The 25014-nt window shown below is 46.7% G+C and overlaps 3 protein-coding genes across 6 annotated transcripts in view; 2 read left to right on the forward strand and 1 right to left on the reverse strand.

Moving 5' to 3' along the window:
- The first annotated feature begins 1056 nt into the window (after positions 1 to 1056).
- On the forward strand, positions 1057 to 14328 carry ddx19b (DEAD-box helicase 19b). Its single transcript, XM_062473998.1, has 12 exons — positions 1057 to 1331; positions 1805 to 1844; positions 2285 to 2374; positions 2462 to 2597; positions 2704 to 2796; positions 2974 to 3076; positions 3972 to 4086; positions 4275 to 4452; positions 5780 to 6017; positions 8443 to 8605; positions 9676 to 9867; positions 12016 to 14328. The coding sequence occupies exons 1-12, from the start codon at positions 1275 to 1277 to the stop codon at positions 12075 to 12077; spliced, it is 1467 nt and encodes a 488-aa protein (XP_062329982.1). The 5' UTR covers positions 1057 to 1274; the 3' UTR covers positions 12078 to 14328.
- Positions 14329 to 22457, reverse strand: pusl1 (pseudouridine synthase like 1). Its single transcript, XM_062461702.1, has 9 exons — positions 22392 to 22457; positions 21971 to 21997; positions 21755 to 21915; positions 20714 to 20834; positions 20591 to 20619; positions 20063 to 20233; positions 15497 to 15551; positions 15127 to 15289; positions 14329 to 14531 (listed from the first exon to the last, which is right to left on the reverse strand). Exons 1-9 carry the CDS (start codon positions 22455 to 22457, stop codon positions 14500 to 14502), a joined length of 825 nt encoding a protein of 274 aa, XP_062317686.1. The 3' UTR covers positions 14329 to 14499.
- Positions 22458 to 23412: 955 nt separating this feature from the next.
- LOC134029720 (ubiquitin-conjugating enzyme E2 J2) overlaps positions 23413 to 25014 on the forward strand; it is a 59819-nt gene continuing 58217 nt past the window's right edge. For 2 of the 4 annotated variants that reach the window (XM_062473994.1, XM_062473992.1), the window contains exon 1: positions 23417 to 23660. In XM_062473994.1, the coding sequence (XP_062329978.1) occupies positions 23614 to 23660 (47 nt within the window). In that variant the 5' untranslated portion in view covers positions 23417 to 23613. Of the gene's footprint in view, positions 23661 to 25014 lie in introns of all 4 variants that reach the window. The other 2 variants (XR_009931688.1, XM_062473991.1) reach the window with 2 other exon arrangements.

A 25014-nucleotide genomic window follows, 5' to 3' on the forward strand; every position in this document is an offset into this window, starting at 1 on the left:
TCGAGAGGGGCCAGTTGAGGTGGCTCGGGCATCTGATAAGGATGCCTCCTGGACGCCTCCCTGGTGAGGTGTTCTGGGCACGTCCCACTGGGAAGAGGCCCCGGGGAAGACCCAGGACACGCTGGAGGGACTATGTCTCTCGGCTGGCCTGGGAACGCCTCGGGGTCCCCCAGGAAGAGCTGGTGGAAGTGGCCGGGGAGAGGAAAGTCTGGGCCTCCCTGCTTAGGTTGCTGCCCCCGCGACCCGACCCCCGGACAAGCGGAAGATGATGGATGGATGGATGGACATTTCATAATTGTGTTTCACATCACAAAGTAAAATGAGTAAATAGTTATCACCCTGGCCTCTTTGCTTGTGGCGTTTCTGCAGCTGCCTTGCAGTAAAGCTATAGTTAGCCTAGCTATCCCCCAAGTTAACAGATGTGAAACGAATGTTCTGCTACAGGTAGTCACGCGTGTTTTCGTGACGTTAGTGACGTAGTGACGTTAGTAACGTCAGTGACTGTGGCTAGCAAATTAGCCACCGTTAGCTTCACTTTTCACCACAAAAACGCAATTTCTACTTAAACCATGCAACGGAACGTAAATAAAAATACAACCAACGCAATCGCTACCAAGACGAACCTTTTGACACCGCCGTTGTGTATGTAGTCCAAATATTGACTGATCCTTAGGGGGGCGAAAATAAATAATAATAATAAATAAATATATATGTGAGAGAACAAAGGTTGTGCTCTCGCCGAAGGCTTGAGCACACCCAATAAATATATATGTGAGAGAACAAAGGTTGTGCTCTCGCCGAAGGCTTGAGCACACCCAAATAGTTATTGAAAGAGTTCTTCAGGTTGGACGTTTTGGGCGACATCTACAGACCGACTCGGGTGGTCTCACTGCTAAGAAACATGTCCTAAAATACACGAATATAAAATAACAATATATTGATCTCAATCAAAATGTAAAAAACATTCGCTACAAATTATTGGATTCTAAAATAAACCGTAAACCGACTTTTTTTTATACTCGTCGTGAGAAAGGATGAAGCGCTTGCCAGGGGGAACCCATCTTATGTTGTATCGTCTCTCCACCCGGAAGGCTGGTCGGTCGTACTGGGGCACTCGGAGCTGAATTCGTCACGCCATTGTACAAATTAGTTTCTTTTACGGACTTTCGAAACTTATAGCTAGTCTTCCTAGCGAGGTTATCTGGTCGGCACCGAAGCGAAAACAGTTTTGGTGGAGAAATTGAAGCATTAGCACACTGAGAACAGCTGGCATCATGGCTACAGACTCTTGGGCCCTGGCGGTGGACGAGCAGGAAGCCGCGGCGGAATCTGTAAGTCGTACAAGCCGAACTTGTCTTTGTCAAATGTGTCTGACCATGGGCCCGTTGTGTGGCCACTTGCATTTTTTAGGTTGTTATTCTACGTATTATAACTACCTGAAGTGTTTGTCTCTCTGTCATTTATCTGCTCCTATAGCAAACTAGGCTAGCTTGCTGACGCAGCAGTGGGCGCTTGCTAATAAGCATGCTATCCAACTAACTTTTATCAGTGTCTTTAACTAACGTGAGTTTGCTGGCCTACAGCATTTTTGGCTTGACCAAATGTATTGCGATTAACCCAGGCCGTCTGTGTTAGTTAGAGGTTTTATACATCGCTTGAAAGCCAGCACGCTGACACAAGACTCGTGTCCAGCCCTACTAGGTTGCATGCAATCACAACGTGGACATTACAGCGAGTCCCATCAATGATGACATCGGACGTCGCCTTCGAAATCTAGTTAACAGCCTCTGTACTTCTTTTGCAGATTGGAACCCTGCAAATCAGCGACAAGCCAGAAGAAAATGGTGAGAGGAAATCACACGATATATTATATTCCAAGAGTAAATTAATCTAACTTACCCTGAACTGGCCATAGCCTGAGTTGATGGGTACCATTACATTGTTTTCATTTAGCAGACGCTTTTATCCAAAGCGACTTCCAAGAGCTTTACAAAAAGTGTATAGGTCAATGATCATAAACAGCGAGATAGCCCCAAACATTGCGGGTAGCCAAAACATGAAGCATACATTGTGAAAAGCAAATAAGTGCCAATGGGTAGAACCAGAAGAGCTTGTAGTTTAACAAAATTAATCAACATGATCCTCAAAAGTGCTAGTGTACCTGGAGGAAAGCAATCAACAATAATATAATTCACAGCGAGTACAAATAGTTAAATCAGTTACAACTAGCCAACAAGAGCGACAAGTCCCTCAATTATTGTCAACGGGTAACATTGTTCTAAAGGCACCTCAACCACAGCGACCTCACCAGAAGCAAGCAGCGCTGCGAAGCCAGACAGAGCCGAAGGAGACAAGACGGAGGAGGATGATAAAGGTTATTACTGAGACTAAGCTGATATTTTGTATAACAGATCTGTAATAATGTACCATCAAAATGACACTCGTGTTTCTCTGTTTTCAGATGACAAGGCGGCCCAGTCGTTGTTGAATAAATTGATACGCAGTAATCTGGTCAACACAACCAATCAGGTCGAAGTACTACAGAGGGATCCTAATTCTCCTCTCTACTCTGTCAAGTCATTCGAGGAACTGAGACTGTTAGTTGCCCTGCTAAATGTCCACCTTGTGATACAAAGATTATTTTGAATCGTTGACAATCCTCTTCCTTTAGCTGGTTATTGTTAATAACTTTTTCCTCAACAGCAAACCTCAGTTGCTGAAAGGTGTGTACGCCATGGGTTTCAACCGGCCCTCCAAGATCCAGGAGAACGCTTTACCCATGATGCTCGCTGAACCGTGAGGACATAATGCTGCATGCTTGCAGGAGATACGATGCTCAAGCCACTTCTGGACCTCTTTTTTTTCTGTCTATTTCTCTCCTTCTCTATTTCTTTCCCTTTCTCCATCTCTCTCACTTTCTATTCCCCCCCCCCCGCCCCCCTTGTCGTGACATGGTCTCCTATTGTGTTACAGTCCTCAGAACCTGATTGCCCAATCCCAGTCTGGCACGGGCAAGACGGCTGCCTTCGTCCTGGCCATGCTCAGTCACGTCGACCCCAACAACAAGTGGCCTCAGGTAAGCCTGACCCCCTTCCAGCGTCAGTTGAATCTTGGCCTCAGTGCTGGTCCTCCCTCTCTCCACAGTGCCTGTGTGTGTAACTCTCTCCTCAGTGCCTGTGTGTGTAACTCTCTCCACAGTGCCTGTGTGTGTAACTCTCTCCTCAGTGCCTCTGTGTGTGTAACTCTCTCCTCAGTGCCTCTGTGTGTGTAACTCCTCAGTGCCTGTGTGTGTAACTCTCCACAGTGCCTGTGTGTGTAACTCTCTCCTCAGTGCCTGTGTGTGTAACTCTCTCCTCAGTGCCTGCGTGTGTAACTCTCTCCTCAGTGCCTGTGTGTGTGTGTGTAACTCTCTCCTCAGTGCCTGTGTGTGTGCAACTCTCTCCTCAGTGCCTGTGTGTGTGTGTGTGCAACTCTCTCCTCAGTGCCTGTGTGTGTGTAACTCTCTCCTCAGTGCCTGTGTGTGTAACTCTCTCCTCAGTGCCTGTGTGTGTGTAACTCTCTCCTCAGTGCCTGTGTGGGTGTAACTCTCTCCTCAGTGCCTGTGTGTGTGTAACTCTCTCCTCAGTGCCTGTGTGTGCGTGTAACTCTCTCCTCAGTGCCTGTGTGTGCGTGTAACTCTCTCCTCAGTGCCTGTGTGTGTGTAACACTCTCCTCAGTGCCTGTGTGTGTGTAACTCTCTCCTCAGTGCCTGTGTGTGTGTAACTCTCTCCTCAGTGCCTGTGTGTGTGTAACTCTCTCCTCAGTGCCTGTGTGTGTGTAACTCTCTCCTCAGTGCCTGTGTGTGTGTGTAACTCCTCAGTGCCTGTGTGTGTGTAACTCTCCTCAGTGCCTGTGTGTGTGTAACTCTCTCCTCAGTGCCTGTGTGTGTGTAACTCTCTCCTCAGTGTGTGTGTGTGTAACTCTCTCCTCAGTGCCTGTGTGTGTCCCCCACCTATGAGCTGGCTCTGCAGACTGGCAAGGTCATCGAGCAGATGGGGAAGTTCTACCCTGAGGTTCAGCTGGTCTACGCTATCAGAGGCAACAAACGTAACTGCACTTTTATTATTTATGCATTGTAACTCCTGTTGAGGATGAGGATGTTCAGTATGTTGTTGTAGTGGAGGATTTGCTGTGAACGGCAGCAGCCATGTGTAACTAGCTATGATCGTCATAACACTGGTGACGGGAGAGAATTAGCATGGAGAGAATGTCAGTCCTTCCTCGTCCTCATCCAGTACAGAGAGGGGTCAAGCTGCAGGAGCAGGTCGTCATAGGAACCCCCGGCACCATGCTGGACTGGTGCCTCAAGTTCAAGTTCATCGACCCCAAGAAGATCAAGGTGTTTGTTCTGGACGAGGCTGACGTGATGATTGCCACACAGGGACACCAGGACCAGAGCATCCGCATCCAGAGGTGAGCACCTGCCCACACAACCTAACATGCTTAATGTCTCTGCCCACACAACCTAAAATGCTTAATGTCTCTGCCCACACAACCTAATATGCTTAAATGTCTCTGCCCACACAACCTAACATGCTTAATGTCTCTGCCCACACAACCTAACTTGCTTAATATCTCTGCCCACACAACCTAACATGCTTAAATGTCTCTGCCCACACAACCTAATATGCTTAAATGTCTCTGCCCACACAACCTAACATGCTTAATGTCTCTGCCCACACAACCTAACATGCTTAATGTCTCTGCCCACACAACCTAACATGCTTAAATGTCTCTGCCCACACAACCTAATATGCTTAAATGTCTCTGCCCACACAACCTAACATGCTTAATGTCTCTGCCCACACAACCTAACATGCTTAATGTCTCTGCCCACACAACCTAACGTGCTTAATGTCTCTGCCCACACAACCTAACGTGCTTAATAGCTCTGCCCACACAACCTAACATGCTTAATGTCTCTGCCCACACAACCTAACATGCTTAATGTCTCTGCCCACACAACCTAACGTGCTTAATGTCTCTGCCCACACAACCTAACGTGCTTAATGTCTCTGCCCACACAACCTAACGTGCTTAATAGCTCTGCCCACACAACCTAACATGCTTAAATGTCTGCCCACACAACCTAACGTGCTTAATGTCTCTGCCCACACAACCTAACATGCTTAATGTCTCTGCCCACACAACCTAACATGCTTCATGTCTGTGCCCACACAACCTAACATGCTTGATGTTTGTGCCCACAGAACTTAACATGCTTCATGTCTGTGCCCACACAACCTAACATGCTTCATGTCTGTGCCCACACAACCTAACATGCTTCATGTCTGTGCCCACATAACCGAACATGCTTCATGTCTGTGCCCACACAACCTAACATGCTTCATGTCTGTGCCCACACAACCTAACATGCTTCATGTCTGTGCCCACAGAACTTAACATGCTTCATGTCTGTGCCCACACAACCTAACATGCTTCATGTCTGTGCCCACACAACCTAACATGTACCTGCCCAGTGCCCACACAACCTAACAAGCTTAATGTCTTTTACGTCTATCATACATCATGTAAACAAGAACAAACCATTTGGTAAACAAATATGTTGACAGACTGACCCTGTATATCAAGCCGATATACCTTCCTATTCCTTTCAATGATCAGAAGTTAAAATAATACAAGTTAAAAGGTGTGCAGTTGATGCGTGAGCCGTCCCAGATGGGTGTGAAGTGTGACATGTGGATCTCCAGGGTGTGAAGTGTGACATGTGGATCTCCAGGATGCTGCCCAAGGTGTGCCAGATGCTGCTGTTCTCGGCCACCTTCGAGGAGACGGTGTGGAACTTTGCCCAGCGGATCGTCCCCGACCCCAACATCATCAAGCTGAAGCGCGAGGAGGAGACCCTGGACACCATCAAGCAGTACTATGTCCTCTGCAACAGCAAGGAGGAGAAGTTTGTGGCCCTCTGCAACATCTACGGAGCCATCACCATCGCTCAGGCTATGATCTTCTGTCACGTGAGTGTGTGTGTGACTGGGGTGTGTGTGTGTGACTGGGGTGTGTGTGTGTGACTGGGGTGTGTGTGTGTGACTGGGGTGTGTGTGTGTGACTGGGGTGTGTGTGTGTGACTGGGGTGTGTGTGTGTGACTGGGGTGTGTGTGTGTGACTGGGGTGTGTGTGTGTGACTGGGGTGTGTGTGTGTGACTGGGGTGTGTGTGTGTGACTGGGGTGTGTGTGTGTGACTGGGGTGTGTGTGTGTGACTGGGGTGTGTGTGTGTGACTGGGGTGTGTGAGTGTGACTGGGGTGTGTGAGTGTGACTGGGGTGTGTGAGTGTGACTGGGGTGTGTGAGTGTGACTGGGGTGTGTGAGTGTGACTGGGGTGTGTGAGTGTGACTGGGGTGTGTGAGTGTGACTGGGGTGTGTGAGTGTGACTGGGGTGTGTGAGTGTGACTGGGGTGTGTGAGTGTGACTGGGGTGTGTGAGTGTGACTGGGGTGTGTGAGTGTGACTGGGGTGTGTGAGTGTGACTGGGGTGTGTGAGTGTGACTGGGGTGTGTGAGTGTGACTGGGGTGTGTGAGTGTGACTGGGGTGTGTGAGTGTGACTGGGGTGTGTGTGTGTGACTGGGGTGTGTGTGTGAGTGTCAAATCAAATCAAATTTATTTGTATAGCCCTTTTTACACGCAAGCATGTCACAGAGGGCTTCACATATGCCCATAAAACTGCCCCTCAACCAACCTAAACCCTCAAGGAAGACAAGGAAAAACTCCCAAAAAACTCTCAACAGGAGAAAAAAAAAAATGGAAGAAACCTTGGGAGGAGCAATTCAGAGAGGGATCCCCTCCTCCAGAGACGGTTGGTGGGAGAGAGGAGCAGAACACAGGCTAAACATAGTCATACAGTGTCGATGGGTTTTTAAAACACCAAAATCCATTATTTAACTTTATAGATGTAGGACAGGACCGGGAGACTCGCGACCAGGTCCAGCGTTGGCTGACCGACGACCAGGCAGGTGCTGACAACTCAAACCCCCACACCACAGGGATGTGTGTGGGGGGGGACAGAGAGAGAGGAGAGCAGGGATTAGAGAATGCCAGGAGCAGCTAACAGTTACAGTCATAATAGAATGAGATCCCCACCGGTCAAGTGTGGACTGGTGCAGCAATTTAACAGAGCAAAAAAGGGGAATTTGATGCAACCCCACACACCAAGACAGCGACAGCCCCCCTCATTTGGAACATGAAATCTGTTCCAGGGGAAGAGAACTCTAAAATAAGTTATACTTAAAAAATAAGGATGGAAACAACCCGTCCCCCGTTGCCTCCAACTAGTAACATACTTACCTTTAACAGTCGTAGAATTGACTAAACAATAACGTTTTTAACCTAATTTTAAACGTCGAAACAGTATCAGACTCCCTAATTGAGATGGGTAGTTTATTCCAGAGAAGAGGCGCTCTATATGAGAACGCCCTACCTCCAGCTGTTTTTTTCTTAATTTTGGGAACCACCAGATAGCCGGCATCTTGAGATCTAAGTGTCCTTGCGGGGCAATAGGGTGCAAGGAGACCGGAGAGGTACAGTGGTGCCAATCCATGCAGAGATTTGTAGGTTAGTAGTAGAAGCGTGTGTGTGTGTGTGTGACTGGGGTGTGTGAGTGTGTGTGTGACTGGGGTGTGTGAGTGTGTGTGTGACTGGGGTGTGTGAGTGTGTGTGTGACTGGGGTGTGTGTGTGTGACTGGGGTGTGTGTGTGTGACTGGGGTGTGTGTGTGTGACTGGGGTGTGTGAGTGTGTGTGTGACTGGGGTGTGTGAGTGTGTGTGTGACTGGGGTGTGTGGGTGTGACTGGGGTGTGTGGGTGTGTGAGTGTGTGTGTGACTGGGGTGTGTGTGTGTGTGACTGGGGTGTGTGTGAGTGTGTGTGTGTGACTGGGGTGTGTGTGTGTGACTGGAGTGTGTGTGTGACTGGGGTGTGTGAGTGTGTGTGTGTGACTGGGGTGTGTGAGTGTGTGTGTGTGTGACTGGGGTGTGTGTGTGTGTGTGTGTGTGTGTGTGTGTGTGTGTGTGACTGGGGTGTGTGTGTGTGTGTGTGTGTGACTGGGGTGTGTGTGTGTGTGACTGGGGTGTGTGTGTGTGTGACTGGGGTGTGTGTGTGTGTGTGTGACTGGGGTGGGAGGGAGGGCGGGAGAGAGAGGGAGGGAGAGAGAGGGAGAGAGAGGGAGAGAGAGGGAGGGAGGGAGGGCAGTGGTATCGTTCTGTGTTGTCACGTTTGTTTGTCTCCACCTGTTCATTTCTTGATTGGATGCAAGTCAGACGGAATTACAGGTGGTTCTGGGTGTTTGTGATTTTCCAGCTATTGTATTCCTCAGAAGTTTGGTAATATGTGAAAAAAGCTTCTGAAAGTTGTCCAGAGTTTGTGTGAGCTTGTCCATTCCTGTGTCTCAGACCAGGAAGACGGCCGGCTGGCTGGCGGGGGAGCTGTCCAGGGAGGGCCACCAGGTGGCGCTGCTCAGTGGAGAGATGCAGGTGGAGCAGAGGGCCGCCGTCATCGACCGCTTCCGTGACGGCAAGGAGAAGGTGCTGGTGACCACCAACGTCTGTGCCAGAGGTACTGCCTGCTCCCTGCCACACCCTGGTGCTCCCTGCCACACCCTGGTGCTCCCTGCCACACCCTGGTGCCCCCAGCCACACCCTGGTGCTCCCTGCCACACCCTGGTGCCCCCAGCCACACCCTGGTGCCCCCAGCCACACCCTGGTGCCCCCAGCCACACCCTGGTGCTCCCTGCCACACCCTGGTGCTCCCTGCCACACCCTGGTGCCCCCTGCCACACCCTGGTGCTCCCTGCCACACCCTGGTGCCCCCAGCCACACCCTGGTGCTCCCTGCCACACCCTGGTGCCCCCTGCCACACCCTGGTGCTCCCTGCCACACCCTGGTGCCCCCAGCCACACCCTGGTGCTCCCTGCCACACCCTGGTGCTCCCTGCCACACCCTGGTGCTCCCTGCCACACCCTGGTGCCCCCTGCCACACCCTGGTGCCCCCTGCCACACCCTGGTGCTCCCTGCCACACCCTGGTGCCCCCAGCCACACCCTGGTGCCCCCAGCCACACCCTGGTGCCCCCTGCCACACCCTGGTGCTCCCTGCCACACCCTGGTGCTCCCTGCCACACCCTGGTGCTCCCTGCCACACCCTGGTGCCCCCTGCCACACCCTGGTGCCCCCTGCCACACCCTGGTGCTCCCTGCCACACCCTGGTGCCCCCAGCCACACCCTGGTGCTCCCTGCCACACCCTGGTGCCCCCAGCCACAAAAAAACAGCCTGCTGGCACCTCATTTAATCACATGACCTCAAATACAGGTTATTATAGAAATGCTAATAAAAATGCACAGTAAACTGGTAGGAATGTTCTAAATGTTATGTACATGTACCAAACATGTCCAGCTTGTGTAAATGGGTTGAGTTGGACAGTTTTGTGGAACTACAAGTTGATAAGTCTTGTTCACAGTGGCAGTTTAAAGTGACTGTCAAATCTGATTGGTTTACCACAAAGAGCATTTTTCCCCTCTTAGTATTTGACAACAGAACAGATTAGAAAGATACTAAACATGTCTGAGCACAAAGGGCTGCAATAGAAGCAAGGCTTTACCTGTTTACCAAGGCTAACCCTGACCTCCAGGTATCGATGTGGAGCAGGTTTCTGTGGTAATCAACTTTGACCTGCCGGTGGACCGGGATGGTAACCCAGACAACGAGACGTACCTGCACCGGATTGGACGTACAGGCCGCTTTGGGAAAAGGGGGCTGGCCATCAACATGGTGGACAGCAAGTTCAGTATGAACATTCTTAACCGGATCCAGGATCACTTCAGTAAGCCCTCCATACACCCCTAAGCACACAAGCTCCACACACCCCTAAGCACACAAGCTCCACACACCCCTAACCACATTAACCGGTTTTATCCAAAGCGACTTCCAAGAGAGCTTTACAAAAGTGCATAGGTCACTGATCATAAAACAGTGAGACATTGCGGGTAGCCAAAACATGAAGCATACATTGTGAAAAGCAAATAAGGGAAAATGGGAAAAAACATAAGAGCATGTAGTTAAACAAGTTACAATTAAACAACATGACTGCCCTGACCTGGCGGTGACAGGGCAGAGGATACATCCTCTAGACAGCGCCAGAGAGAACGTTAACTAGCTAGCTAGTTAAATGTACGTTAAAGGCAGGGTAGGCAAGTTGCACGAAGCTAGCTATTTTAGCTTTTGTTTGACACGAATCAAACCAAAAAATCCCACCTCCTCCCATCAAAGCCACTCCCATAAAACTACAGTAACGAGTAGGGGTGGGAATCTTTTGGTACCTCACGATTCGATTCTTGGTCACGATTCGATTAAAAATCGATTCACAATTTTTGCGATTTGTAATCAAATTTCGATTCAATATATGCTTACATTTGATTCCAGTTTGCTGTTTAGTGTTACTTGTTTCTATTTGACTGTGATAGGCAGTTAAGTGTTGATCCCAATGCATCAAAACTAGGGGTGGAACGGTACATGTATTCGTATTGAACCGAAACGGTACGGGCGTCACGGTTCGGTGCATGAAATTACATGGAGAATACACGGTATAAAATAAATCAAAGTTGCATGCAAATTAATTAATGTATTGCGGAACTACTGTTAGATCCTCGTGTTCTTTAGGGACACCTAATCTGTAGCCCCGCCTTAGCTCTGAAGCTCTGATTGGCGCCGCCGTGAGTCAGAGATAGCTAGCTAGCGACCCATGAGAGATAGAGGACCCGCCGGCCTCTTTAAGATTGCAAGTTTGGGAAAACTTACAGTAGTTACAGTACAGTAGTACAGGCGAGAGAGTGTTGGATAAGACAAGCACTGTGTGTCGGCGTTGTTCAGCAGTTGTGGGGTATGTAAGTGGAAATACATCTAACATGCTAACGCATATAACGCATCTGGCGTGTGCTAAATGACAAAAATATCCGACACCATCACCCAGGTGTGCCAATCACTGGAAGGAGACAATATTTTTTTTCAACTTCTCCTCCCTACAGTGCTTAACCAGCCTTTAGATACACATACAAATAGGGCAAAAAAAATCACTGAAGCAATCGGAATTTACATGTCATCTTCAATGCGCCGTATTCACTTGTAGAGGAACCTGGTTTGTTTTGCTTTTCCCTCCATTGTACCGAACGTTGATGTCTGAACCACGATATGAACCGAACCGTGACTTCAGTCTACCGTTCCACCCGTAATTAAAATCTTGAAATGTATAGTTTTTCTTGCAGTGTAGTAAACTCATTGTTATAAAAAAAAAAAAAAAAAATGAAATTTGTGAATCGATATGAATAGCTAGAACACTGAATCGCGATTCAAATTCGAATCGATTTCCCCCCCCACCCCTAGTAACGAGCATTGAGTGGAGGGGCAGAGTGCGTGCAGGTTGGTAGACAGACAGCTAGCCCGTCCAATCAATAGTCAGGGTACCCCTTAATGATTGGTCGTGTTTATTACAGTATTGCGACACCCACAGATGTCAGAATGATTTCATATTACTGTCAAAACCTTTAGAAATATTGGTTGCCATCGAGACGTGAAGTTACTCTTTGCAAATATGACAAAGTGCTTCTCAGTAACATTGCCTAACCTGCCTATAAGTTAGCTATATTTGAGTTAAAATTAATATTCGCAATGTAGGCCTAATGTTTGTGATGTAATGGCCAACTGATTATTATTATTATTATTTAATCATGAAATAATGTTACAGCTAGTCTAGTAGAAACTTAAGCTAGTTGCTGCTGGGAGAACTCTGAGTGTTCGTTCCTGTGTGAAGCGTATAAGTGTTTACAAAAGTGCAACTTTAGTGAAATGTCGTTTGTAGAAAGAGGACTACTGTATGTGTCGGTTGGTTGGGAAACCGAATATTCCCAAGCAGCTGCCTAGATTCACTGGACGTGTTTTCAGAAGCTCTGACTCTCCATCTCCACGCTTTCCACAGACAAGAAGATCGAGAAACTGGACACAGACGATCTGGATGAAATTGAGAAAATCGCGAGTTAAAGTGGAAGTCTGCGACCACAACTTTTAGGTTACCCCCCCAGACTGGAGTGTTTTACTCTTTTATTACTGGGAGACAACCGAAGCCACACACACATGGACATGTCCTCCTGTACTTCCTTGTTTAATTGTTTTAATCTCTGAAATGTCTTTCACTCTTTGTGCTTCTTAATAAAATATGTGCTCTTTAGTCCTGTTGTGTGTGCCTGAAGGAAAGGGTGTTAACAGTGAAGTACCTCCCGTTCTGCTCATGTCTGTGGAGGTACTGAAAACAATACATTGCTTAAAAAACGAAACACAATTTTATCTCTCAAAAAGAGCATTCCTTAAATATTTGCCTCAAGCAACATTGAGTTTCTGTTGTTACCAGAGCTACATAGATGCTGAGGAGGTAATTCATTGTTTACAGAGATGGACATATAAACAAATGTAATTCTTTAAAAAATTATAATAATAATGAAATGCCTATAATGGAATTCAAAGTACAAAGAGTGAAATATGATTGTTCAGAGAATATTTTTATTTAATTTTTTTATGTACGGTTACTTTGACATGGTTATGGTTGGGTTTTAGGCTCTATGCAAACTTGTAGCACTGTTTTAGTGTGCAGCGTACACAGTGGAATGGGAATGAGGCTAAATTCATTTTCATTCATTTCATTCTGAAGTCAGGGATTTTAGTCCAAATGCGAATACTTGGATAGCAAAATACATTTTGAGGATATATAGATAAATCCAGTGATAAGTAGCCTATTCATCATATATTTGATCAAAGGTTTGGGCGTTTGGGAATTCCAACCGTGGACCATCTCAATGTTTTAGCAGCTACACTTAAACTTCATTATGTTACTGCTTCTGTCCTGTTTTATTTCATGTTCATATCTGACGGTATAAACTAGCCAGTGGTCTCATCAGTCCTTTCACAATCTTCTGGGTTAGTATTTCAAATTACGCACTTTGTCAACTTCATTAGTGAGCAAGCTGTGGCTTTGTCCTCTGAAAAAACAGTCACTTGAAACATAATTTTGAGGTGCTCAATTCAACCAAACCGAATTCCTTCCTGAAGTGCATGTTCTGAGACACTTGAAATTTGGGCAGGTTTCGGAAAACGTGTACTGTTTTCTCTTTAAAGCCAAATGCAGATTTGACTCAAGGACAGTGGGTATGCCAGAATTAATGTGTGTATGGATTCTTGGACGGAATTGCCTGTACTTGTCACATTAGACTTTATTTTTTTGGTTTGGCCGAATGATTTTGCATCACTGCTTAAAGTGCGGTGCCATTCCTGACGCTAGGCACGCAAATAAGCAGTTTATCATCTTGATCACGGGTAAATCTTAAAACAGCTATTGTAGCTGAAGCTGATTTTCAAAGTTCATGACTTCTAATTTGATTGCTGTCAAACAAAGGGCAATTATTGATAAACCAGAACTGTATCCTACAAACCTCATTTTCCTCCAACTGTCATTGAAAATGCAGTTGGAGTTTGTTCTATTGACTGTTTTCTGGAATGTTGTGTTGCGAGAAAGACGTGTATGCACGTTTATATTGAATGAGAAAACGCTGCCAAATTTGTAATCATGAGCGAGAGTATCGTGTTTCATGTTGAGCAACATGTATCTATATTGTGCTGGGTCTTTGTTAACCCTCGTGCTGCCTTCGGGTCACATGACCCAAAGGTTCATAACGAACCATCGTTGTGTTTACCCAATTTTACCCAATACAAAAACAAATTAAAATAATTTTCTTTTAACCTTTGCAATGTGGGGGGTCTGAGACAGCCTAGCTGTTAAAAGAAAATGCTTCACTTTGTCTTTGTATGCGGTAAATCTGTCGCAATACGAAGGTGGGTCACAATGACTGATGGGTCAGAATGACCCGAAGATAACACAAGGGTTAAAGCCAAGAGGCTTGAATGTAGTTTGACTAGGATGTTTGGATGTACAGTTTTGAGTGCACTTTGTTGACCCTTACCACTTTTTCCATTGAACACCGAGCAGCAGTCTATGGTCCCATACGCTCCACTTAGAACAAACTGTCTTTGTGTACTTGACACTAAAGTTACTTCATTCTAAAGAAATTGTTTTTAAGTGTAAATAGACTTAGGTTTAATATCAAAGCTGATGTAGGAATTATTAGATGTCAGATCTTATAACACAAGTTGTGAGGACTATGGTGTTATGTAGCATGACGACAATCTGTTCTAAGTTGTTGTCATGTGAATGATGTGTTGAAATAAACTTTGTGGATCTTCATTGAGATTCAGTACGTTTATAACAGCTTGATACAAATACATTAATATTGGCATATTGTTACATAAACATACATACAAATATTTATTTGTATATTTTGAAAGAATAAATTGCATCATGACGGACATAAATGGGCCTAGAAAACATCTAAAGTAGGTGAACTCTGTCCTGATGTCACCCCACAGGGCTGGTGCAGGGATGGAGATCTGAAACAGGAACACAATCTTCCATCATCACAACACATTCTGAGCTACAGTCATATGCATCCCTCCCTGTCTTTTGAAGATGCATTTTTAGCAATATTTCCTGCTTTATATGCCTTTATTTCGATTATTTTCTTTTGGGTTAGGAAATTAAGTGAAGTGACAGGAAAGGAGAGAGTGGAAGACATGCAGCAAAAGGCAACATGGCCGTGCGGTAAGGCCTCACAGCTGGAACCCAGGCCGTGCGGTAAGGCCTCACAGCCGGAACCCAGGCCGTGCGGTAAGGCCTCACAGCCGGAACCCAGGCCGTGCGGTAAGGCCTCACAGCTGGAACCCAGGCCGTGCGGTAAGGCCTCACAGCCGGAACCCAGGCCGTGCGGTAAGGCCTCACAGCCAGAACCCAGGCCGTGCGGTAAGGCCTCACAGCCGGAACCCAGGCCGTGCGGTAAGGCCTCACAGCCGGAACCCAGGCCGTGCGGTAAGGCCTCACAGCCGGAACCCAGGCCGTGCGGTAAGGCCTCAGCCTACATGGCACACATACTTATCTAGTGAGCTGCCGGGGCGATCAGAACCCTGGAGCTCAGCTGCAGCATCTCACCTTGTTGCTGGTACTCCACCTGAGTCAGAAACAGGCCCTGGGGGGGCGCGGTCAGGTTCTGGGGATAGGCCAGGGAGTCTTGGGCCTCCAGTAGTTTCTCTAACTGAGAGACGGAGAGCTTTCCCTGGCCGACCGCCACCAGATCCCCAGTCATCCTTCGCACCTGCAGGACAACAGCAAACAGGCGAGGCAATAAGGAGGTCAGGTTAGGGAGCTTGCAAAAGTACAAACACAACATGTCATTGATGTTTACCAGTCAGTGTTCCATATTTGCCAGCAGGAGGTGCTAAACATCTACTGTAAACTTGTTCGTTAATAGGAAGGCCTTTTGGTATCTTGTGAAAATGAAGGAAAGCCACTTGAGACGCACCTGTTTGTAGAGAAAGGATCTACTCTTGAAAGTAAGCTCCCAGAACTGGATCTCTCTGAAAGGACACAACCAGGAAGTGAATGCCAAACAGTGGAAGATATGAGAAAATAGATATATATGTGTGTATATATATATATATATATACACACATCTCTGAGGAAGGCATCATTCTTCCCTTTCAAACCCACACTGTAACAGATCAGCTACTGTTGACCTCGATCCTAAAACCTGAACAGTTTCGAAAGGTTGAAAAAATATTTGCATATTTTGCATCATTGATGAGTACTTGAGGACTCTCTACTGTACTCTATTGTACTCTGCTTTAATCTACTGTGTTTTAGGCTCCTCTGTTCTCGTCTCTTCTTTCACTGTGTGCGTTGAAAAAAAAGGAGGGAGGGAGGGCATTTAGGAGTTAGACGGAAAGAGAGACAACTGTGGCTACTGGGTCAATGCAAATTTACTTTCATGTTTTCGCAGAGGTTTGGGTCTTAGTTTTCATAACAGGTTTACTGGTAATTTCAAACTGGCAGGATAGGCAAGTTTACATTTATTCATTTAGCAGACACTTTTATCCACATTGACTTCCAAAAGAGAGCTTTACAAAAAGTGCATAGGTCAATGATCATAAACAACGAGATAACCCCAAACATTGCGGGTAGCCAAAACATGAAGCATACATTGTGAAAAAGCAAATGAGTGCCAATGGGTAGAACCAGAAGAGCTGTAGTTAAACAAATTACAATTAAACAACATGATCCTCGAAAGTTTAGCAAACCATGTAATTTCAGCTTGAGTTTGAAAGGATTTAAATCCAAATATCTCCCCACCCCCCCCCTTAAAAGCCACTCCTCCAAAACACATGAATGTGCTGCCTGATAACAGTATGGTCAAAGTACTGACTACACTTTTACACTTAAATGATAGAATTATGGGCTCTGACATATACTTAAGTAAAAAGGACATTACTACTAACACATCATATTAATACATTCATACAAAAAGTAACAACCCAGGTTTGAAAGGAGTAAAAGTAAAAAGTACTGATACCAGAACAATCTACTTCCCATCTCTGGCTTCACAATCAACCTCTATCATATGGTAATTCAGTATTTGCATGGAGGCATGTTGCCTTAACCCTCGTGCTGCCTTCGGGTCACATGACCCAAAGGTTCATAACGAACCATCGTTGTGTTTACCCAATTTTACCCAATACAAAAACAAATAAAAATAATTTTATTTTAACCTTCGCAATGTGGGGGGTCTGAGACAGCCCAACGGTTAAAAGAAAATGCTTCACTTTGTTTTTGTATGCGGTAAAGTTGTCGCAATACGACGGTGGGTCACAATGACTGATGGGTCAGAATGACCCGAAGATAACACAAGGGTTAACGTTGCCATCTTGACGTGAACACAGACACACAGATGAATGACAGTGTTTGTGGAGTCCATCAGTGAAAGTGACTGTGTTGACTTCAAAAGCCATTTTCAATTAATTTGCAAATTAATTGGATGTTCAACCCCTCAGGCAATAATACTGACATCAGCCTTTTAACAACAGATGGATATGACAGCAGGCCCGTGAAGTGTGTGAATAGGACCAGCAGTATAGGTGTAGGACCATCAGTACAGGTGTAGGACCAGCAGTACAGGTGTAGGACCATCAGTACAGGTGTAGGACCATCAGTACAGGTGTAGGACCAGCAGTACCGGTGTAGGACCAGCAGTACAGGTGTAGGACCAGCAGTACCGGTGTAGGACCAGCAGTACAGGTGTAGGACCAGCAGTACCGGTGTAGGACCAGCAGTACCGGTGTAGGACCAGCAGTACAGGTCTAGATCTACGACAGATGCTTCCAGCTCCCTAAGCTCCATACGCTTAACCCTTGTGTTATCTTCGGGTCATTCTGACCCATCAGTCATTGTGACCCACCGTCGTATTGCGACAACTTTACCGCATACCAAAACAAAGTGAATCATTTTCTTTTAACTGTCGGGCTGTCTCAGACCCCCCACATTGCGATGGTTAAAAGAAAATTATTTTTATTTGTTTTTGTATTGGGTAAAATTGGGTAAACACAACGATGGTTCGTTATGAACCTTTGGGTCATGTGACCCGAAGGCAGCACAAGGGTTAATCATGGAACGTAATGAACCGTCAACAATGACATGGAGCTAATTCTAGTTTCCCTGCGGAAGGCTTCAACACAACTCCTAACCTCATCTAACACTACGACTCTTCTGCTACCGCAATATAAAAAGCAGTTCAATTTTGACGTTTTAATAATTCACAGGTAGATTTTCCTTTATGTTATTTCCGTTCCTTATGATAGTGTCCCTCGTGAAATATGCATGCAGACTTCAACTGCACCAACCAAGAGCTGAAACAGTAAGTTAACAGACATATGGATGCTAGTCGTGTTTGGTTTAGAGATGGAATATTTTAAATTGAGAAGCCGTTTGAAAATGTATGCGGTACACATTAGTTTTTTCATCCTCAAAATCTGTTTTACTGCTCGACAAACAAATCACAAACTGATTTGAGGTTAAAGGGAATAGAAGCTAAGCAGGGGGCGCCAACCGCGCCAAGTCATGTGTCTGTGTTGTGCTCTGGGGGTGGTTAGGGTTATTTGGAATAATTTATTCAGGGTACACACACCCTCCCCCCGTCATGTCCATATTGTAGACCATATTCTGATGGTTAATAATAAATGATCATGAAAGTGCCATTTGGCACGGGGAGACCCAGTGGCCCTTTAATCCTGTCAACATCATGCGCCTCCCCTTTAATCCTGTCAACATCATGCGCCTCCCCTTTAATCCTGTCAACATCATGCGCCTCCCCTTTAATCCTGTCAACATCATGCGCCTCCCCTTTAATCCTGTCAACATCATGCGCCTCCCCTTTAATCCTGTCAACATCATGCGCCTCCCCTTTAATCCTGTCAACATCATGCGCCTCCCCTTTAATCCTGTCAACATCATGCGCCTCCCCTTTAATCCTGTCAACATCATGCGCCTCCCCTTTAATCCTGTCAACATCATGCGCCTCCCCTTTAATCCTGTCAACATCATGCGCCTCCCCTTTAATCCTGTCAACATCATGCGCCTCCCCTTTAATCCTGTCAACATCATGCGCCTCCCCTTTAATCCTGTCAACATCATGCGCCTCCCCTTTAATCCTGTCAACATCATGCGCCTCCCCTTTAATCCTGTCAACATCATGCGCCTCCCCTTTAATCCTGTCAACATCATGCGCCTCCCCTTTAATCCTGTCAACATCATGCGCCTCCCCTTTAATCCTGTCAACATCATGCGCCTCCCCTTTAATCCTGTCAACATCATGCGCCTCCCCTTTAATCCTGTCAACATCATGCGCCTCCCCTTTAATCCTGTCAACATCATGCGCCTCCCCTTTAATCCTGTCAACATCATGCGCCTCCCCTTTAATCCTGTCAACATCATGCGCCTCCCCTTTAATCCTGTCAACATCATGCGCCTCCCCTTTGAACTCCTGCAGCATTCTGGATTATATCTGCCCCCCCGCAGGCAGGCAGGCATGCACACACACACAAGAGGTAGAGATGTACAATTACTGTAAAGGCTGAAAGGGTGTTTAAGCCTGTTGTAAAACCCTTGCATGGTATATTTAAACATTTTATTTTATTCCCCCCCTGAAGTGCACAGAATCAAGCCCGGCTAACAGATTGAAAGCCTGCATGCATATTAACTTTATTATAAGTATCAGAGTCTACATTCCTACTCATTTATGTTGTGTTCTGTAAACATACAGTAGAGTTGACCTCTCCAAAATGTCCCCCACAAGAGGGTCAATGTTCTTATCTCTTTGTCTCTGTGAGAATAGAGACTTCCTGTGGTGTTGTTACCTGTGGAAGTGTGTGGAGGTGTGTTACCTGTGGAGGTGTGTGTAGGTGTGTTACCCGTGGAAGTGTGTGTAGGTGTGTTACCCGTGGAGGTGTGTGTAGATGTGTTACCTGTGGAAGTGTGTGGAGGTGTGTTACCTGTGGCGGTGTGTGGAGGTGTGTTACCTGTGGAGGTGTGTGGAGGTGTGTTACCTGTGGAGGTGTGTGGAGGTGTGTTACCTGTGGAGGTGTGTTACCTGTGGAGGTGTGTGGAGGTGTGTTACCTGTGGAGGTGTGTTACCTGTGGAGGTGTGTGGAGGTGTGTTACCTGTGGAGGTGTGTGGAGGTGTGTTACCTGTGGAGGTGTGTGGAGGTGTGTTACCTGTGGAGGTGTGTTACCTGTGGAGGTGTGTGGAGGTGTGTGGAGGTGTGTTACCTGTGGAGGTGTGTTACCTGTGGAGGTGTGTGGAGGTGTGTTACCTGTGGAGGTGTGTTACCTGTGGAGGTGTGTTACCTGTGGAGGTGTGTGGAGGTGTGTTACCTGTGGAAGTGTGTGGAGGTGTGTTACCTGTGGAGGTGTGTTACCTGTGGAGGTGTGTTACCTGTGGAGGTGTGTTACCTGTGGAGGTGTGTGGAGGTGTGTTACTTGTGGAGGTGTGTTACCTGTGGAGGTGTGTGGAGGTGTGTTACTTGTGGAGGTGTGTTACCTGTGGAAGTGTCTGTGAGCGAACGCCTCTCCCGGCTCCAGGAGAGCCAGGTCCAGGGTCTTCACAGGGTCCTTGGAGGGTGTCTCAGAATTCAACGCTCTGAAGCTGCTGAAGTTATGGGTCCCCACCAGCAGGGAAGCAGCCTCACACATGGCCCCCACGTTCAGCTCCCTTAAACAAACACACACAATCAGGAGAGTGAGAGAGGCAGGGCCTCATCAGAAGAGAGAGAGAGGCAGGGCCTCATCAGAAGAAAGAGAGAGAGAGGGGCAGGGCCTCATCAGAAGAGAGAGAGAGGCAGGGCTTCATAAGGAGAGAACGGCAGGGCCTCATCAGGAGAGAGAGGCAGGGCAGTGTGGCTCATGAAATTGTGTGTGTGTGGGGGGGGGGGGGGGGGGGGTGAGCTCTCATGGGGGGGTGACTACAACTCAGTTAGAGGATGGATCTCCTCATGGTTCTGTAGAAAGACACCAAACACATACTGTGACCCAGCTAGGGGAGGGGCCGTTGGTTGCCAAGGTAACTCACGTGTTGCATAGGCCCCAGCACAGCCTGAGGTCAGCCAGGGGCAGTTGTGAGGGCCGGGTCACGCCGGCAGCCTGAGGTCAGCCAGGGGCAGTTGTGAGGGCCGGGTCACGCCGGCAGCCTGAGGTCAGCCAGGGGCAGTTGTGAGGGCCGGGTCACGCCGGCAGCCAGCCGGTACACGTACGTCCGTGACGTGGCGCGGAAACGTGCGTGGAACCCTTCAGGCACACGGTAGGCACAGCTGACCCTGAAACACAGAAACAGAAACATGAAACACACATGAATATCTAGCGGCCCCCAAAACACACCTGAGAAATGTTTCAGAGAGATTCTGACACAGCTTTTTTTGGAACGACTCTTTTCTTGTTTAGTTGAAGATCCTGTGGCTCCAACCGCAGCAGGAGGGCGTGCTCTGACCTCGGAGGCGGTCGTAGAGCGAGTGAAACAAAGGGCAGAACAGGTTTGCAGAAAACACCCTCGGCTTCCTAGGAGGCTGAAGACTTCCTGACCTGTAGTCTGTCTGTTCTCAATATTAATAGAATAGGTTATTATATATATTGCCAGCATACAGTACTCAGTAGACTATAGCAAAAGTAGGTTAGGTTTCCCAGGGAGGAGATTGAGTGTGACACCTCGCAGAGCCAGGCCTTGCGTTGACCGTCAAGCAGGATGTGATCAGACAGCCCTCCCTACACTGAAATGTTCAGAGAACATCTAACCCTGTTCAGAAAACATGACCCACAACAGGGGACATGTGGCAGAACAGCCCAACATGTAATAACTGGTATAATGGCTCATATTTAATGCTAGTGTAAAGTCATTTTTGTCCTTTTTATTTCTGTCTCAGTTGTGTTGACTGAGGTATTGTGAGTTCAGGTGACACACCCCTCTACTCCCCCCTCCCCACACACAGGTGATTTCCCTCAGCAGTTGGTAATAATCCCTATCACAGGCCCGGTGTGTGAAAGAGAAAGCAGGATTCTGCCACTATCCAAAACGTTCCCAACCCAAAACGTTCCCAAAAATGTTAAATCGGGGTATAAACCACAGCTTTATTAAAAAAATATATGGTACATATGTCAAACTCAACGTCATTTAGTCACAGATCCTTCAGTCAACTGCCACAACATCTCTATGGCCCCGCTCACTTAACAACAAAGCCCATACCTGATTGGCTCCTGCCTCAGGTGAAAGTTGAGGGCGTCGACTAGGACGTCCTCTGAGAATGGGGGTTTGTTGTTTCTGCGTTGTAGGTCAAAGTGGGCGGAGTTAGAGAGGGCGTGGACGCCCGTGTCTGTTCGGCTGGAGATGGTCAAAGACACTGCGTCCTAGGGAGAGAGAGAGAGAGGGCGTGTCTGTTCGGCTGGAGATGGTCAAAGACACGAGCGGATGAAGCTTCCTCACTGCGTCCTAGGGAGGGAGGGAGGGAGAGAGGGAGAGAAAGAGAGAGAGAGAATTCCATAGATTAACCCTTGTGTTATCTTCGGGTCATTCTGACCCATCAGTCATTGTGACCCACCGTCGTATTGCGACAGATTTACCGCATACAAAGACAAAGTGAAGCCTTTTCTTTTAACCGTTGGGCTGTCTCAGACCCCCCACATTGCGAAGGTTAAAAGAAAATTATTTTAATTTGTTTTTGTATTGGGTAAAATTGGGTAAACACAACGATGGTTCGTTATGAACCTTTGGGTCATGTGACCCGAAGGCAGCACGAGGGTTAAATACATACATTAGATAACAAAATAATGTGGATTTATCTGCCACTATCTAATCTCAACTCCTGTCGCTGTGATGATGTCACAGGAGCAGTGATGTCACGGGAGCAGTATGAGGCCCTCTGGGTCCACATCTGGGGGAGGCGTACCATATTTACAGTCATGAGATCAGAGAAGCACAGATAACACCAGGCTCATACCAAACTAGTTCCTCCTGAAGATAAATCACATGGTTTGGAAGAGACAACACCCAAACGTTCTAACAACATGACTGGAGTCTTGACGAGGCCTCGTTATCAAGTCTAGACATGCACACGCTTACGAAGCTGCATGAAAGGAACTTTCTACGTCTGCCATTTCTCAATAGTGACACGTTTGCAGTCTCTGTGCAAAGTCATTACTGGACTGGACTACATGATGGTGCTAAAACAGTTTATTGTAGAAGTGATTTGTTGACATATTTTTTAAATCTCGGTTAACGTTTGCTCAATCAATCAATATAAAATATTAAAAACTATAAACAACTATACATTTATCATGCTCTCTTGATGGCCCTGCCTCTCTCTCTCCTGATGAGGCCCTGCCTCTCTCTCCTGATGAGGCCTCTACACATAAGCTAATACATCAGTAGACTGGTTAAAAGGGCCTGCTGGTGTTGGTGCTGGTGTTGGTGCATCAACACCAGGCTTGCCCCGGCTGCCTCGTATCAGAAACATCGACCACTACCGTCTCCCGGATCTTAGTACCCAAACGTTGACAGGTGGTAATCTCAAGACAATATTTTCTTCAAACTTGAGAGCCCTGAGCATGTGTCCTTGTGTCGCCTTTGCGGGTCGGATCGCGTTCAACACATTATTAAAAATAATGAAATACCAATGACATAAAAGGTCATTTACCAAAATAATTTACGACGAATGTTATGAAAAATATTGTGTCAACAGAAATTTGAAGCATTTAGGGAATAACACGGATGTTAAGTGAGTTTTACGCTTACTGGTCCTTTATCCGTCAAAGAAGTTCGTCCCTCTATGATGTCGTCATGATGATTGGCAGAGGGGTGTGTCGTCTCACCAGTGTAACCACGCCCCCTAGTCCTTCTCCAGCTGTGGCAGTGCTCGTTTGACCGGTCATTTGACATGCAGTGAGAGACTGAATACGGTGACACAGTGTCAACGTTACCGGGCAAGAAGCTGCCGCGCGACAGGGAATAGCAGACACTGTATCTATATTTCACGCGACAGAAGCGCCGGGCAATGTAATTTACAGATTGAAGGAATAGTACAACAAAAACATACTATAAACGCAAAAATGACGGTGGATTTTGAGGAATGTATTAAAGATTCACCTCGATTCAGGTAAGAATGCTTATGCCATGTACAGCTGTGCGCAATTCTGGAACGAGTAATATCATTCCAGGGTCAGAATATATTTCATCGATTATTTCGTGCAATAACACTATTACAATATTGTCGTTCACCGATGGACGGCAATGCGGACATATTGACATTGGTTTCCAATAAATCACGTTGACTTATTATCGATACATATTAACATTGCTTTGATGAAAGAAAGCGATCGTTGAAAGATTGTTACTCGTGACTGTCTGTCACCTTGTTCTGTAACTGCCTGTACAATGCGCCCTCAGAACCAGTTGAATGAATCACTCTATGTAAGGTGACGGGGAGAAAGGAGATTGCAATCGTACACAGAGATGATGTGGGAGATGATATGGGATAAGAATTCCTTATAAACATCCTGACAATGTATTTATAATTCGAAGATTTTCTTTTCTAGAGGCAACAATCAGACATAACGCATATGGGTCCTCCCTCTCTCTCTCTCTCCCTCTCTCTCTGAGACTGTAGAAGATAATTCAGTTTCTTCATTCACGATCATGAGACTATTTTAGCTGAGGGCTTCCCTGGGATAGTCGGACAGCGCTCTGAAAGGGGGGTGCTGTCCCCGTGCCTATTTGCATGTCTACTGACGTATTCCATTTTCTGAAAGCGATGCATGTTAGATGCAGTCCCTCGGTTCACTTACTACACTGTAGCGACACGACAGTGCAAAGACAAGTGGCTGCCAATCTGGAGATGCCCTTGTCAAACCACCGGAGCCGTGGCAGGGAGGCTGGGTTGTGGGTTCTGTCTTCAGGGAGGGGCCTCATATTCTGGGCAGAGCTCCAGTTCTCTGGCCCCTGGAGGGTAGCGTCTAACATGAACCAAACATCCTTCAGGGATATGACCAGGGGAGCTTGATAAACGAAGGTCATCTAAGATCTAGGTCACACATTGCCTGGTTACTATGGTTATAGTGTCTGGTGTTGTTGATTTGAGATCTACTGAGGTATATTTTGTTAGTTCCTCTCTGTGTTGCAGTATGATGGTATTATTTGGAGTTATGAGCACACTATAGTACTGCAGTTCTCTGGTTTTGTCGTTTTTGGCATTTATTCATTTTCTCACATTTTCGTGTTATTTATGTATCATCTCTCTCAATCCTACACACACTCTCACACAAACACTCACACTCTCACACAGACACTCACAAGAACAAACTCAAACAATCCTAAAATGTCTGTTGCTGGTAATCTGCCTTGGAACATAAACATTTTAGAAACATTTCGTGATAATGAGCTTTTGAGAAAGTATTGTTGGGTATTATGATTGTAGTAGAGTTATCAGGGATGCAGTCACTTATAGAAACAAC

The sequence above is a fragment of the Osmerus eperlanus genome, chromosome 1 (assembly GCF_963692335.1).
Source record: "Osmerus eperlanus chromosome 1, fOsmEpe2.1, whole genome shotgun sequence".
NCBI classification, from domain to species: Eukaryota; Metazoa; Chordata; class Actinopteri; order Osmeriformes; family Osmeridae; genus Osmerus; species Osmerus eperlanus.